Here is a 13666-nt window from a genome sequence, read left to right as displayed (position 1 = left end):
GAGTCTACCGTCAACACCATAACTATCACCTCCAATCTGCCCCACGACTTACGATAATCTGCATTCGTTGTCTACCACTTTGCTATGCTGGTGGCTTGCTTCCAGCTATTAGCAGTAGTCAACTCCAGATACTAGTATCTCAGGAACGGTTTTACAATGATCAGCCATATTTCCAAACACGAGTACGTTACATGGCAACATCGAGATGACAACAATCCTATATATACTACCCCATAGCGAGACCCTAAACATGCCAAACCATTGAGACTATTAACAGATACATCAATTAACAAGTTAGAAGTGCACCACTTTCGGTTTGATATTAGCAAGATAAACTCTACAATGGCAGCTACATTCTTCTATAATCGACGACTACCCGCCTCGTCACTTCATCAACCATGTTGGTGTTGAAGTATAGCGTCTAACCCGCTACTCATCATCTTCATGCTCATCCTCTTCAGGCTTATCCTCAGGGTGGACCATTGACAACCAGTTCAGACGGTGCAGGCTCGCATGCCCACTATCACTAGACGGCGACCTGTTCGTAAGCTTGAACCTGCCCCCAAACTCCATGCAGAAAACCTTGTCAAAACTATCCCCGTCCTGAACGTCAACCGGAAAGTCCACGAGCATAGAAATTTCACGCTGTATCCGTCGATCCCCGGCAGCCTGTATACGCTCCATCTCCATCTCGGCTGGAGTTCGATGTCTGCTGCTGCTGCCTGCTCTCCTCACTGCACCCGAATTTCCATGTCTGTAATGCGCCCCAGGATCCTCCCACCGCTCCATTATTACCTCGTCTGGAACTAGAAGTCCTATCCAGCGGCTTGCTCTCTTCAATGCGCTTGGACGTTTATATCTCCTATGCCAAACGGGGCCGGGCCTAGCATCCTGCCACCGCTCCATCTCCCTCCTGGCCTCCTCGCGGGCCGCAGCCTTCAGGCGAATCATGGCCACTGTACCATCTAAACCTTGCCACTGCGACTCGCTCTTGCCGCCGTCTTTTGCGGCCTCTCGCACCGCTCCACGCACTAGTAGCCCACCTTTGAATGTGTACAGAAAACGCGCCTGCGTGGCATGGAGAAGCTCGTTCGCTTCTGAATTGCTCCCTGTAAAGGAGAGCGTGTAGATAACCGGGTGTACTTCCTTTGGGCAGTCGAGTGCTTCTTTCTTAACGTACGAGTGAATCCTGGTCGAGGCAAGCCGGCATTCGTCGCACCTTGTGTTAGCAGAAGTACAGTCGGGCATTTTGTCAGTGGTTAGTCTATACAGCTGATATAAAATGTGTGTCGATCAGGGTTTAGTATTTCGAATGAAATGTGATGTTGCGTACAACTCCGGGTTATGGGGTCATATATATATATACACACGCAGTCCGTCCTTGGCGTATAAAAGCAGACAAAGAAATCCGTTATAAAAGAATTGTTTTATTATCTACTCATGTGTACCTTTATTTGGTTTAGAAGAACAAACATCACATTTCTTTGTCCAACTGTCACTATATTGAAATTATTTTCTGCTCGAAAAGGATCATCCGAGACCTGCAATAACCGGCTTGCTGATAAGATCACGGACGCTGTCCTGCATCCAAGTCGGCCAGGCCCTGAGGGAAGTAGTAATGGAGAGATGCTCTGGAAGAATGACTTGGCCGCCACGTCCGGACAGAACCTGCTGCACAACACGATTGCCGACTTCCTCCGGCCCCAGCATGCTTCCTTCCTGACGCACATATCGATAGGTGTGGTCGCCGGTCATATTCGTGCGGACGTAATTGGGATGAACAACGGTAGTGAGCACGCCAGGGGCCTTGTAGATGTGGCGCAACTCGCTCCCCAGTCCTTCGTGGAAAGCCAATGCCCCGGCTTTGGTGGCGCAATAGTCCAGGGACGTGCCTACGGTGACAAACGAGGCCATGCTTGCGATGGTAACGACGTGGCCCTTGTTGCGTTTAACCATGTGAGGGACGAATTCCCGGGTAGTGGACCATTGGGAAAGCAGGTTGATCTTGAAAATCTTCTGCAGATATTCATCGGACGTCTCGAGAACCCCATGTGTACCCATGATGCCGGCATTGTTGATTAGGATGGTAGGATTGCCGACTTCGAGCCGAATAGCCTTGGCCACGTCGGCCACTGCGTTGGCAGCTGTCAGATCGCATGAGAAATGCTTGATTAACTTGTTGTCCCTTAGTTCTTCAGGGAGTTCCTGGAAGTCCACCACGACGACTGTGATGCCGCGCTTGGAGAGGCCCTCGACAATCACTCTTCCAATGCCGCCACATCCTCCCGTAACGACGGCGATTTCCGTCGACCAGTCCCAGGGCACTGGCGGAGATGCATGCCAGTTGTTGGCTGCCAGTCTGCTCAAGGCGCCATTGCCGACTCTCGCTGCGCCTAGCGCCAACCAGACAGAGAGGATCAGCTTCAGTTTCTGCGGCGCCACCGTCGCGTATCGGGCCAAGAGGTCGACGATCTGGTTGCGTAGTTGTGGAGGGCCGTAATAAAGCGCGACGAGCAGAGACCCTGGGACCACAGGCTGCAAGACAGCTCGATTTGCCGCCGTTAGGGACTGGATCACATACTGGAGCAGGGACCGCATGGTGTTGGCTCTGGATGGGGAAGATTGCGTCCCACAAGTACGGGGAATATATACTTCAACTTATTCCAATAGCAGTTACTAATAACTTTGCTGCAGGGGCACATGAAATGCAAGCCGAGGCATCCGACTCGCAACCATCGCCCGATTAGGAAATCCCCACGCGCTCGGTCGAATTAGGGCTCGGCGCTTCGGCCACCGATCGCTGCTGCAAGCCACATTAACTAATGGCCAGACCCTTATTCGGATACATGCTAACGGGTTGTAACTCAAGTCCAGTTGTTCATCACTGGAAGGATTGTCTCTATGCTCTATCGACGTCGCACGAACGCCATCTGTCGCTTGGTCTCAATTGCGCTAGCCACCGGTTAGTAAGGTTAGTAATCAACTCCGCATGAAGAGCTGCCACCACGTATTCGTATTCTATAGATCTTGCCAGTTTCAGCTCGTCCAGATCTCGAGGTGACTAGGACACTGCTACGGCGGCGTGGATGGTGTTCCTTGCCATGTTGTCACTAATGAGACAGGCAAGAAATCCTCCAATAATTCCCCTAGCCCAGTATTCGTACAACACACTCACATCTCCCCACCTCGTGTCCCTCAGCCAGCGCAGTTATCTCTCAACTGTGTCATCAACCCAGCAAACAGCGCACAACATCACGATGGGCATGAAAGGCCGCTGCCAATGCTCCAAAATCCAATTCACTACACCCGCTGCCAAGCCACTCCGTATTAATGTCTGCCACTGTACAGAATGCCGGCACCAAAGCTCCTCCGCCTTCGGAATCACCGCCATCTTCCCCTACTTCGAGTTACCGGAGTCAGCCTCTGATCTTGTGGGAAGTTACACGCGCCGCACACTGAAAGGCCGTGAAATGGAGTGTCTGTTCTGCAAGAACTGCGGCACGCGTCTAATACATCGCTTCCGCGATGTTGTGCCTAGGCCTGGTGACAAACCATCTCCATCGGCGACTTCGAGTGTCAAAGGGGGTTGTCTGGTTGATCTAGATGCGGGCATGATGCGCGATGCCATTCATATTTGGTGTCAGCATGCCATTGTCCCCATCCCTGAGGGGGTAGAAAGGTGGGAACAGGCGCCCCCCAAGCCGAATCCGTTAGAGCCATAATCCTGGAAGGAAAGAGAGCTCCGAGAGTTCCTGTTTTTGCTTTACGCAATTACGTCAGTAATATTACGCTGCAATGATTTGGATTTTGTGCCACTTGACAACGCTTGGGATTTCTGTTAGTCCACACTGGTTGCCACGAGAGGGACATAAGGGTGCTCATTCTCTACCATTGTATCAATTCTTGGTTCTTGTAGTAGCATTGTTCCCTTCACAATTCAAGAGCTTGATAAGTCTGATTTGTGTTCTTGTTCAAATGTGGCTAAGCCATCTCCACTGAAGATTGGCACATTGTGGGGATCTGCAGAATCTGGTCCATGCATATTGATTAAAATGAGTAAATGGTCCAATGGCACAGACAGCATGTTCGGCGGGCTTGAACGATCGAATTGGATTTACGGTGGAAAACTACGAGTGACGTCAAGGAAACTGCAGTCAACGGTTGGAACGGTTGGAAAACTGCTCCCAGAGCAGGTCGAATATTGCTAATTAACAGAAAATTCTAAATGTACATAATTCATCATTAACCAGTCACATCCTCATAGCTTTTCCTTGCTAGCCTTGCTGAATCGCTCAAATGACGAAACTGGAGGCGCAGAGTTGGGGTTCGGGTGGTGCTTCTTCAGAGCCATTTTGACAGGGTAGTTCATATCAAGATCTGCCTTGGGGTCGTCGGTCTTGGGCTTGAAGTCGACAACCAAGTCGTCCTTCACGGCGAAGACGGAGTCGATGTCGAGATGGGGGTCGTCGGAGGGGTAGATCTGGTTGATAACGGTGGCATAGTCGGGGTGCGTGATCATCAGGTGAATGTGCGCCGGGCGCATCGGTGAGCGGTCCATCACGTTCAGCAGAACACCGGCGGGTCCATCGGTTGGCAGAGAGTAGGGAGTTGGGTGGTAGCAGTACCAGTAGAACTCGCCCTTTTCGTTGGAGCGGAACTTGCCGCGGAGGTTGTTCTCAGTCTGGTTGGGGTCCTGGAAATCGTACTGGCCGTTCGCAGAGGCCTGCCAGATGTCGAGGACGGCGCCCTCAATGGGGGCGCCCGTTTCCATATCTGTGAGCACGCCGTGCATGTATGTGACTTTGCCGTTGGGGTTGGGGTCTTGGATGATGCTGTCGCCGAGGTTGCGGAAGGGAGCGTTGGGGGACCAGAAGGGACCGAGGATGACGTTGGAGGTAGGAGAAAGGCCTTGTTCGGTGACGATGCGGTTTGCGATTTCGTCAACAAGACTAGAAGAGGTCAGTTTTTTTTTTGTTCTTCTCACTCGCTTCCACTCCAAGGGTGACTTACGATTCCAGACCGATCACGTCGCAGATACGGTGGCACTCGTTGCGGATGGGGGTGCTGATCTTGCCAATGGAGTTGATGAACTCGACACCCATCATCCACTCGGCGGGGGTCAGCTCGACCTCGCGAGCAAAGTCGTGGATGTGTTTGATCAACGAGCCCAAGATCACGCGAGCGCGTGGGTTGGTGTTGGGGCCCATGGCGTTGACGACATAGGGGGTGAAGTTGGGGTCGAAGCGGGCGTTGGTAGACATTTTGGGCAGTGGCGGGGCAATGCAGATGGATGGGAGGAGGGCATCGACAACGAGGGCGACGACGAGCCTTATATCGAGTGAATGGGCAGGCGACGGCAGATGCGTCGGCTACCCATGGATGGAGGCAAAATACCGTGCCCACATGCCGACTGGGAAGCGGCAGTCCCCAGATTTGCGAGAGCCTCGAGAGCCGGGTCGTCCGGGACCCCCAGTTTCTTCGGCAAGGCGAATAGTAATGACATGCGTCTGATAAGCCGGATGGCGACTGCACTGGCGCTCTTCAGTCCCATGNATGGTGGACCCGACAAGAAGCGAATCGCCAGAATGGGAATGGAGGTCACGGGACCCGGATGAGACTTTTGCCACGGCTGAGAATTCAGCAGCGGCCTAACCCGTTTTGGGCTAGTGATCTCAGTACTCGACGTTGTGAGACTTGCAGATTGCAGTATTGCAGTGAACACAGTATATGGGTGTCCATATCGTACGATGTTTGAATACGAATAATGTTTCTTCCATTCATTCGCCGGGAATTGTCATTCGTATGGCGACCATGGAGGCATCCGACCGGAACATGGTTGATCCGCCCCGCCGCCGAGATTCAGCTTCTGGCCTCGCTATCCATGATTCATCTCAGTCCATCCGCTCGCCAGTTCTGCAATGGGTCCGCTGAACGGCCTCGCGCGTTCTCTTCCCCGGCCGCTCAGAGCTGCCTCCAGGCGGCCACTCCCAGCTCGCTGCGTCCTCTCCTCGCGCTTCTTGCGATCGTCTTCGAATGCCTCCGCTCCGTCTCCCCGCGACTCCTCCAACCCCGCTTTATCATTCCCCTGTCTCGACGCTCAAGACGCAAAGTCCGCCCTTCTCTCTGCCAGATCGCTCCGCTCCGGTCCCGAGCCATCCTACACTACTGGTCACCATGAACAGTTCCATTGCAAGGACCCCCTGCTGCTCGACTGGGGCGGCCTGCTTCCAGAGTTCGACATCGCTTACGAGACATGGGGGCAGTTGAATGCGAACAAGGACAATGTCATTTTACTGCACACGGGTCTATCCGCTTCCAGTCATGCGCGCAGTACAGAGTCAAACCCGAAGCCCGGGTGGTGGGAAAAGTTCATAGGCCCTGGTAAACCTGTGGACACGGACAAATATTTCGTCGTTTGCACCAACGTTCTCGGGGGTTGCTACGGCAGCACAGGCCCTTCGACACTCGACCCTTCGGACGGGAAGAGGTACGCTACCCGGTTCCCGATCCTCACAATCGAAGACATGGTGCGAGCGCAGTTTCGCCTATTGGATCATCTTGGAGTTCGGAAGCTGTACGCATCAGTCGGCTCCAGCATGGGCGGAATGCAAAGTCTTGCAGCCGGTGTCCTCTTCCCCGACCGCGTCGGCAAGATCGTGTCCATCAGCGGATGTGCCAGGAGCCATCCGTACAGCATCGCGATGCGACATACCCAGCGACAGGTGCTGATGATGGACCCAAACTGGGCTCGCGGTTTCTACTACGACTCGATCCCGCCCCACTCAGGCATGAAACTGGCTCGGGAAATCGCTACTGTCACATACCGCAGCGGTCCTGAATGGGAGAAGCGATTCGGACGCAAACGTGCCGACCCGAGCAAGCAACCCGCACTCTGCCCCGACTTCTTGATTGAAACATACCTCGATCACGCCGGCGAGAAGTTCTGCCTCGAGTACGACCCCAACAGCCTGCTCTACATCTCAAAGGCGATGGATCTGTTTGATCTTGGCCTGTCTCAGCAGATCGCCACAAAGAAGCAAAGAGCGGAGTATCAAGCCAAGATCAGCAGCGGAGCGAGCAACGTCAACGAAGCCGCGTGCAGCCTCACCCTTCCCGACCAACCCTACGAAGAACAACCCGGTGCGTTAACGTCGGCTGCAGAACAGTCTGCCGGGCCAGAATCAGAGGTCGAGTCTCCACCCAAAGACCTAGTCGCCGGACTCGCACCCCTGAAAGACCATCAAGTACTGGTGATCGGAGTCGCGAGCGACATCCTTTTCCCCGCCTGGCAGCAACGCGAGGTCGCGGAAACCCTCGTCCAAGCGGGGAATAAGAACGTGAAACACCTTGAATTGGGAGAAGACATGTCTCTCTTTGGACACGATACATTCCTGCTGGATCTAAAGAACATTGGGGGCGCGGTACAGAAGTTCCTAGACTAGTGCAACCTATGCAATGTACAGTAATTACATCGCATCTAATTCTATTCAATGCAGTACAGCGTCATCTTGAAAGGGTCAACCAGCAAGGCGTCGATTCGAATGCCATTGGTATGGATTCGTAGCTGACTGGTCGATTGGTTGATCATTCAACCCGCCTCGCCGTTGCTTCTTCAGGCTGACATGCCCCTCTGAATGGCTACGGGTACCCTTCCCAATACCAAAACTCCTCGATAAGACATTCGATTTTCACTTTTGGGCGGTTCCACTGGTAGGTCTCTATGATAAGCCGGCAAGTGTCGTCGTCATGGAGGTTTCTCTTTATATATCCGCGAGTCTTTTCCGATAGGGACCAGTATTTAGGAGCCTCTTTCCTGTTGAGGGCCCAGCACTTTGTTGTAGAATGTCCCTGGTTGCATACCAGACACGATCTCCGCTTCTTGGACGTTTTATCCTTGGGCTGCTTCCTTGGGTTATCCTCGTCGTCGGTACGGCTGTAGCGCAACGTTATCTCATCTCTTTTTGTCCACATGAATTCGTAAACCATCTTCGTAAAGTCGATGGTATTCCCCTTCCGCAGCTTCTGGCGATAATCACTCCAGAATCCCAAATCGTGGGCCGTGATTGCATGCATGAAGTCCTCTATCGGATGCTCGTCATAGGAGAATATCCCCAGCTTCCTCCCCTCTCTGTATAATATCGACCATTTGCCACACCATGCCTCTATCTTCCCCCGTGTGTTGAGGGGTGTGTATGCCCTCATATGGGCCCATTTGGACCTGACCACCCCTCGGTGGATCAGTTGCTCCTCCTCAGTCCGCTCGAATCGAGATCGCAGGATGAGCAGGATCTTTCGGGGTTGAACTTGTCTGGCAACGAGGGGTCGAGCCCACGGTGGCACTGAACGACGGATCATGTCCAGCAGGCGTTTCATTCCCTCTTCGTGCCTTCTTATCTCCCACCTGAAATCATCCAAGTTTTCCATATAGCTCTCCTTCTCCTCCCTCGACAGGTCACGCACCGTGATGGCCTTTGTAGAATCTTCCTTCCGGTGGTTGGCAATGCGCTCCGGAGCCATGTAGTCTTCAGGCTTTGGGCGAGTCTTTTCCTCTGGCTTCGGTAGATCCTCGTCCTTGACTGCAGGGTCTACATATTTCCAGACATCGTAGCTACGAACCGAGCGCTGAATATGGCGGCACCATGGCTCCCAATCGTCAACACTGTACAGTTCCATCGTGGCGAATCGTCAAAATCTATTTCTGCGAAGGTCGCTGGGCGATTTCGAGTTGTCTTTAGCTCTTCAATAGAAATGATCCAAAGGAAGTTGAAAGGATTGCGTGGCGGCAGTTGATCGGCGCCGTAAAATTGGGTCGTGTATTACGGTGCGTGTTAGCCGACCCCGACCGGATCGGGCAGTCTTGAAGCCGTAACACTTCTATACGGAGTACGTGTTTGGATGTTGGGATTGAGCTGATTGTTTCGCGCATGGATAGGATCCAGGTGGATGCGTTACTGTATCATTGTCGTTCAAACTAAAAGTAGAGAGATATGATATAGATAATATATATTCTGGAAATCAAACTCTTCCTCTATCCATCTACCAAACACACAGCCATGTTCTCGCCCTCCCTCTCACCAGCACCGGAGCCGGTTCTTCGGGCTGCCTACCTACATGACCTCGCCAACTTCCCTGGTCGCCATACCGCCAGAATGACCGAGCTTGCTGCCCTCCCCGTCCACCGTGAACCCGTCCTGCGGGCCGACGTCTCCACGGAGGCAATACTGGATGCTCTGCAGGCCAGGTCTAAGAGGGCCGTGAACTGGGAGGCTGCCCTATCCCAAACAACCGGCATGAAGATGGATGTAACCCCCTGCCGCCACTGCAAGAAGGGCTGCGGTCCGTTTGCTGCCTGTGTGGTCGCCACCGGAATGTTTGGGGGGTTCCTGTGGTAACTGCCACTGGCAGGGAATGGGAAGGCGATGTTCTAACCGCCGTAAGTATCGTGTCGAGTAGTCCGAGCTTACTTGGCTGATGTCCGTAACAGCTCCCCATCCCGGCTCTGTCGCCGCCTCCGAGGCCGATGAGGATGAAGATGAAGACGAGGGGATGGGGGAGGTGAAGGAAGAAGAGGAAGAAGAAGGGTTGGAGAAGGAGGAGGAGGAGGAGGAAGAACATAACCCTCATGCTTCCGCCCGTTATGCCAGACTGTCGGCCAGGCGGATGCGCCGTCTTTTGATAATGGCTGCAGTTTCCCTGAACACCATGGCCCGCGCGACTGCTTTGATTGCGGATGCACTTGCCGAAGAGGCTGGCATTGAGCGTGTTGAGCCATATTGATATCTATTTTCAATACAGTTCATTAACTGACTGCTGGCCTGTACCATCCAGGTGATTCGTGACACTTCCCAGCTATGGTTTGCTGTTGTATTTGTATTGGTGGATGCAGACCTTGACAGCCTCCTGTTGCGCCCTCTGGGCTATAGATGTACAGGTTTCCATATTGCAGGTCCAGCCGTATGGGTTTTTATGCAAAACGTGGCACAATAGTTCCTTTTCTTTTTGTGCAGTAGTCAGTTCCACCTTCCTAAATGATTTTATAATTCCAAAGCAGGAACGACCGGCCAATGGTTCCTCCCGTAGCTGTTTGTATATACAACCTCGATCAGGCAGGCACAATGGACAGAAGCACAGTCGCTCTTTCCCTGCCCGAGCAACATCTCACATCGACAACTTTGGTATAACAGAAGCAGCAAGCGAATAGCAGACAGAGACGTGCATCGAACATACATTGCCAAGCTGCAGCACCGTAGACATCATGTCTGTCATATCGATAGACAGCGAGTCACTGTCGGTTTCGCCCACTGCGGCACCAGAGTGAAGGTCTCCTCCGTAGTCTTCCGACAAGCCATTTCCAAGCTTGTCTTCTCAGCCTGCGGTTTCGTAGTCCATCCATTAATCAAGTACAGCCATTGCAGAGACGGTCCGTTCATCCATGGTGTCGAATGGTCCTCTCTGGTCTTTGCACGTGGGATTGTGGCGAGGTCAATGCTCATGGCTCGGCCAGAGACGCATCAAGAGGTGGAACCATCCCGTGGAATATGCCAACATTAAGCAACTGCTAAGCAAATGGCTTCCAAGTGGAGGTGGGGACATCAGTTGCCACCCACGTATCGGAGCAACTGTCGCAGGCACGCTGGTTTCAGAACTTGACTCCAGGCCAAGCAACGTCACCGCGCCAGGTTCCCGGCTCAGCTCCTCTCGGGCTTCTCATGTCGCGCACATGGCCTTTTATAGTCTACCTGCATTGGCCAACCGGAACCGTTGACCGAGCAGAGCCCTGACAGATATGCAGGAGCAGACTTCGAGTCAGCTATCTGGGAGTGGAAGACAGATCATTGGTAATCCTGTAGCCAGCCCTGCACATCCGAGCGCCAAAAAAGCTCGTCACGGATGGACAGGATAGGGTGTTGGAGCATCAGCGCTGCCGGGGACAGGTCTAGTGATGTGCATGTAGACCTGTCCTATATGGAACAGCGGCCGGCATCTATCGGGCGATCCAGGGCTGAAATTCCGCCTGACCCGTCAGTTTGCTCGCAGGACCGAACATACAACTTGTTTTTTCTCCGGGCGAATCGTCTGAGATGCTTTGGGAGGCTGTTGCAGCCTTGCGGATTCAGCCAGCCCACACTCTGTCCATTTTTTCCCATGGAATGGGCAGCGCCAAATGCGCCAAATTCACATACGTGTGTCTTGCACAGGGTCAGAGGGCACACGGGAATGTCTGCTGTGTGCTGATTCCGAACAATCCATCAGCTCAGGCCTGGCCTGACGAATCCGCTTCGCTGCACACGCCATGGCCTCCGGCACCAAACCGCCCTGTCCAGTGCCCGTTTCGACTGCGGTTCAGCCCATTTTCAGTGCTTCTGCAGGGCGAGTCTAGAATGGAGGGTGGAAACTAGCATGGTGCTTAGCCATGAAGATCTCTGAAGCGCCGATCATCTGTCAAGGTACGTGTCCGACGTAGGCCCCATTATTCGCCCCTGTCCATGATCGACTATCCACATACCGAGAAGGGCGGACACCCCCTTTACCCGAGGTCAGAAGCCGATGGATTGTTGCTTGCAGTATAGTTCGTATTAGTTACAGAGTACGTAACAAAATCTACTTTGTATCCCAATATCGACGGGGAGGTCTCGCTCCAGGCTATATAATGGCCGTGCTGGGTCCATCGAACATGGTATCTGCTCGGTGTACGCAGGCGACAATCCAGAAAACAAACCACAATGGCTGCAAAGGGTGCAGAGTCAACGTGCAAGGCTGTTTCATCCCCGAAAGAAGGGACATCTGCTCCCGACACTGAACCGCCATACCACATCTTGTCGAAGAAGCAGAAGTGGAATCTGGTCATCTTTGTCTCTCTTGCAGGCGCCTTCTCCCCTCCATCCTCAAACATCTACTTTCCCGCTCTTGATACGATATCCAAGGACCTCGGGGTCAGTGCTTCGCTGACTTCCTTGACCATCACCGTGTACATGATCGTCCAGGGCATTGCTCCTTCACTCTTCGGCGCGCTATCCGACTCCTCCGGCCGCCGCCTTACCTTCACCGTCAGCCTGACCATATATACAGCGGCCAACCTGGCTCTTGCTTTCACCTCCAACTATGCAATGCTCACGGCCCTGCGAGGCTTGCAGGCCGCGGGGTCTGCGGCCACCATTAGGCATCAGCGCCGGGGTTATTGCCGATATCGCCTGCCCACAAGAGCGTGGAGGTTTCATGGGGACCAATGCTGGTATTCGGTAAGCAAAGTCTATCGAACTTCGAAAGGAATGTCTCTGACTGGCATTCTGATTTGTCGGTAGCATGTTGGGACAGGGAGTTGGCCCAGTCATTGGAGGACTTCTAAACGACGCCTGGGGCTTCAGAAGCATCTTCTGGCTGCTGTTTGTCATGAGCATCATCGTACTCGGTGTACTCCTTGTCTTCCTACCCGAAACCCAACGCAGCAGGGCTGGGAATGGCAGTATCCCTCTGTCAGGGTTCCATAAACCCCTGGCCTACACCTTCAAGCCTCCGATTGCCTGGACTCAGAACCCCGGCACAGCAAGCGTACCGAAGCCTCACACTCCAATGAACCTCAAAAAGGCCTTCAGTCCTCTGGCCTATATTTTTGAAAAGGACATCGCCGCGCTCCTTGCCTGGGGCGCCATCGCCTACACGGCCTGGAGCATGGTGACCTCCTCCACAACATCCATGCTCCTCCTCGGGTTCCCCGACCTCGCCCAGTGGCAAATCGGCGTATGCTTCCTTCCCAATGGCATAGGATGTATGGCTGGCTCCCTCAGCACAGGCTGGCTGCTGAACCAGGGCTTCCGCAGCGCTGAAGCCAAATTCAGAACCAAGCACGGCATCGCCGCCAACGAGCCTATTGTTCCCGGCACCCACGGCGAGGACTTCCCCTATATCCAGGCCCGTCTTCGCCTGATGCCCCTCTTCAGCATCGTCCTGGTCGTCTCCCTAGCCCTTTACGGTCCAAGCTTCGAATTCAACGATCTGAATAGATCCTTTGGGCCCAACCTCGCTGCGCCCCTTATCCTGCAATTCCTCATTGCGTTTACGGCGACATCGATCTTCAACATCAACTCCACCGTCTTGATCGACTGCTTCCCAGACCGGCCTGCGAGTGCAACCGCCTTGAACAACCTCTGCCGCTGTCTTTTGGGTGCCGCCGGCGTCGCGGCGATTGAGCCGCTCATCGGGGCTGTACGGGCAATGCGTGCTTTCCTCATTGTTACCGGCATCGTGGTGTTCTTTACGCCGCTGATATGGGTCGAGTGGAGGTTTGGGAAGAAGTGGCGGAAAAAGCGAGAGAAGAGACTTGCTCAACAGTCGTAGCATAAGCAGCTGGTTGATATATATAAAAACAGCCACTGCGAAATTGTAGCAAAATAGACATAGAAGCCATGGTATAGAACTGGCAACCAAAATACAATTATTCTACCGAGTGATGTAGCTCCATTTGTGCTGGCAATGGAGTGCAGTTAACCTCACGTTGACCGCCGGTTGATCACTCAGGGCGTCAATACCGACAAAGGATATCATTCTCGAATAATGCAATAACCTCCAAATTCCCTGTTAGTAAGGCCCCAACTACCCCTCCTTCAGCGGCTATTGCAGTCCTGTGGTTGGTGGACTCTCGCGAGGCTGCCGACAGCCTCATCATCCT

The 13666-nt window shown here is 53.4% G+C and overlaps 8 protein-coding genes across 8 annotated transcripts; 4 read left to right on the top strand and 4 right to left on the bottom strand.

Moving 5' to 3' along the window:
• Positions 1-429: 429 nt before the first annotated feature.
• Positions 430-1248, bottom strand: ASPSYDRAFT_93374 (uncharacterized protein; the record flags this gene model as incomplete). The annotated part of the gene is made up of 1 exon (XM_040852827.1): positions 430-1248. One exon carries the CDS (start codon positions 1246-1248, stop codon positions 430-432), a length of 819 nt encoding a protein of 272 aa, XP_040698260.1.
• Positions 1249-1457: 209 nt separating this feature from the next.
• On the bottom strand, positions 1458-2757 carry ASPSYDRAFT_49579 (uncharacterized protein). The gene has a single exon (XM_040847861.1). It carries the CDS (start codon positions 2596-2598, stop codon positions 1531-1533), a length of 1068 nt encoding a protein of 355 aa, XP_040698259.1. The 5' UTR covers positions 2599-2757; the 3' UTR covers positions 1458-1530.
• Positions 2758-2863: 106 nt separating this feature from the next.
• Positions 2864-3887, top strand: ASPSYDRAFT_465363 (GFA family protein). Its single transcript, XM_040847257.1, has 2 exons — positions 2864-2971; positions 3200-3887. Exon 2 carries the CDS (start codon positions 3258-3260, stop codon positions 3720-3722), a length of 465 nt encoding a protein of 154 aa, XP_040698258.1. The 5' UTR covers positions 2864-2971; positions 3200-3257; the 3' UTR covers positions 3723-3887.
• Positions 3888-4087: 200 nt separating this feature from the next.
• On the bottom strand, positions 4088-5545 carry ASPSYDRAFT_49578 (putative catechol dioxygenase). The gene is made up of 2 exons (XM_040847860.1): positions 5011-5545; positions 4088-4949 (listed from the first exon to the last, which is right to left on the bottom strand). Exons 1-2 carry the CDS (start codon positions 5259-5261, stop codon positions 4259-4261), a joined length of 942 nt encoding a protein of 313 aa, XP_040698257.1. The 5' UTR covers positions 5262-5545; the 3' UTR covers positions 4088-4258.
• Positions 5546-5630: 85 nt separating this feature from the next.
• Positions 5631-7540, top strand: ASPSYDRAFT_465258 (homoserine O-acetyltransferase family protein). Its single transcript, XM_040847253.1, has 2 exons — positions 5631-7048; positions 7079-7540. The coding sequence occupies exons 1-2, from the start codon at positions 5919-5921 to the stop codon at positions 7440-7442; spliced, it is 1494 nt and encodes a 497-aa protein (XP_040698256.1). The 5' UTR covers positions 5631-5918; the 3' UTR covers positions 7443-7540.
• A 98-nt stretch (positions 7541-7638) lies between these two features.
• On the bottom strand, positions 7639-8673 carry ASPSYDRAFT_35155 (uncharacterized protein; the record flags this gene model as incomplete). Its single annotated transcript, XM_040845313.1, has 1 exon — positions 7639-8673. One exon carries the CDS (start codon positions 8671-8673, stop codon positions 7639-7641), a length of 1035 nt encoding a protein of 344 aa, XP_040698255.1.
• Positions 8674-9053: 380 nt separating this feature from the next.
• On the top strand, positions 9054-9777 carry ASPSYDRAFT_93368 (uncharacterized protein; the record flags this gene model as incomplete). Its single annotated transcript, XM_040852823.1, has 3 exons — positions 9054-9353; positions 9406-9433; positions 9485-9777. 3 exons carry the CDS (start codon positions 9054-9056, stop codon positions 9775-9777), a joined length of 621 nt encoding a protein of 206 aa, XP_040698254.1.
• Positions 9778-11723: 1946 nt separating this feature from the next.
• On the top strand, positions 11724-13530 carry ASPSYDRAFT_81478 (uncharacterized protein; the record flags this gene model as incomplete). Its single annotated transcript, XM_040851092.1, has 3 exons — positions 11724-12142; positions 12168-12239; positions 12303-13530. The coding sequence occupies 3 exons, from the start codon at positions 11724-11726 to the stop codon at positions 13333-13335; spliced, it is 1524 nt and encodes a 507-aa protein (XP_040698253.1). The 3' UTR covers positions 13336-13530.
• Positions 13531-13666: the final 136 nt, after the last annotated feature.

This window comes from Aspergillus sydowii (assembly GCF_001890705.1).
Source record: "Aspergillus sydowii CBS 593.65 unplaced genomic scaffold ASPSYscaffold_13, whole genome shotgun sequence".
In the NCBI taxonomy this organism is placed as follows: domain Eukaryota; kingdom Fungi; phylum Ascomycota; class Eurotiomycetes; order Eurotiales; family Aspergillaceae; genus Aspergillus; species Aspergillus sydowii.
Note: the sequence above shows the minus strand (reverse complement) of the source record. Positions and strands in the feature narration are given on the sequence as shown.

Coding starts and splice junctions, on each gene's coding strand:
- ASPSYDRAFT_49579 (XM_040847861.1), bottom strand. CDS start 2,598: ATGCGGTCCCTGCTCCAGTATGTGATCCAGTCCCTAACGGCGGCAAAT.
- ASPSYDRAFT_465363 (XM_040847257.1), top strand. CDS start 3,258: ATGGGCATGAAAGGCCGCTGCCAATGCTCCAAAATCCAATTCACTACA.
- ASPSYDRAFT_49578 (XM_040847860.1), bottom strand. CDS start 5,261: ATGTCTACCAACGCCCGCTTCGACCCCAACTTCACCCCCTATGTCGTC. Junction 4,950..5,010: donor GACGTGATCGGTCTGGAATC/GTAAGTCACCCT, acceptor GACCTCTTCTAG/TCTTGTTGACGAAATCGCAA.
- ASPSYDRAFT_465258 (XM_040847253.1), top strand. CDS start 5,919: ATGGGTCCGCTGAACGGCCTCGCGCGTTCTCTTCCCCGGCCGCTCAGA. Junction 7,049..7,078: donor ACAAAGAAGCAAAGAGCGGA/GTATCAAGCCAA, acceptor CAGCGGAGCGAG/CAACGTCAACGAAGCCGCGT.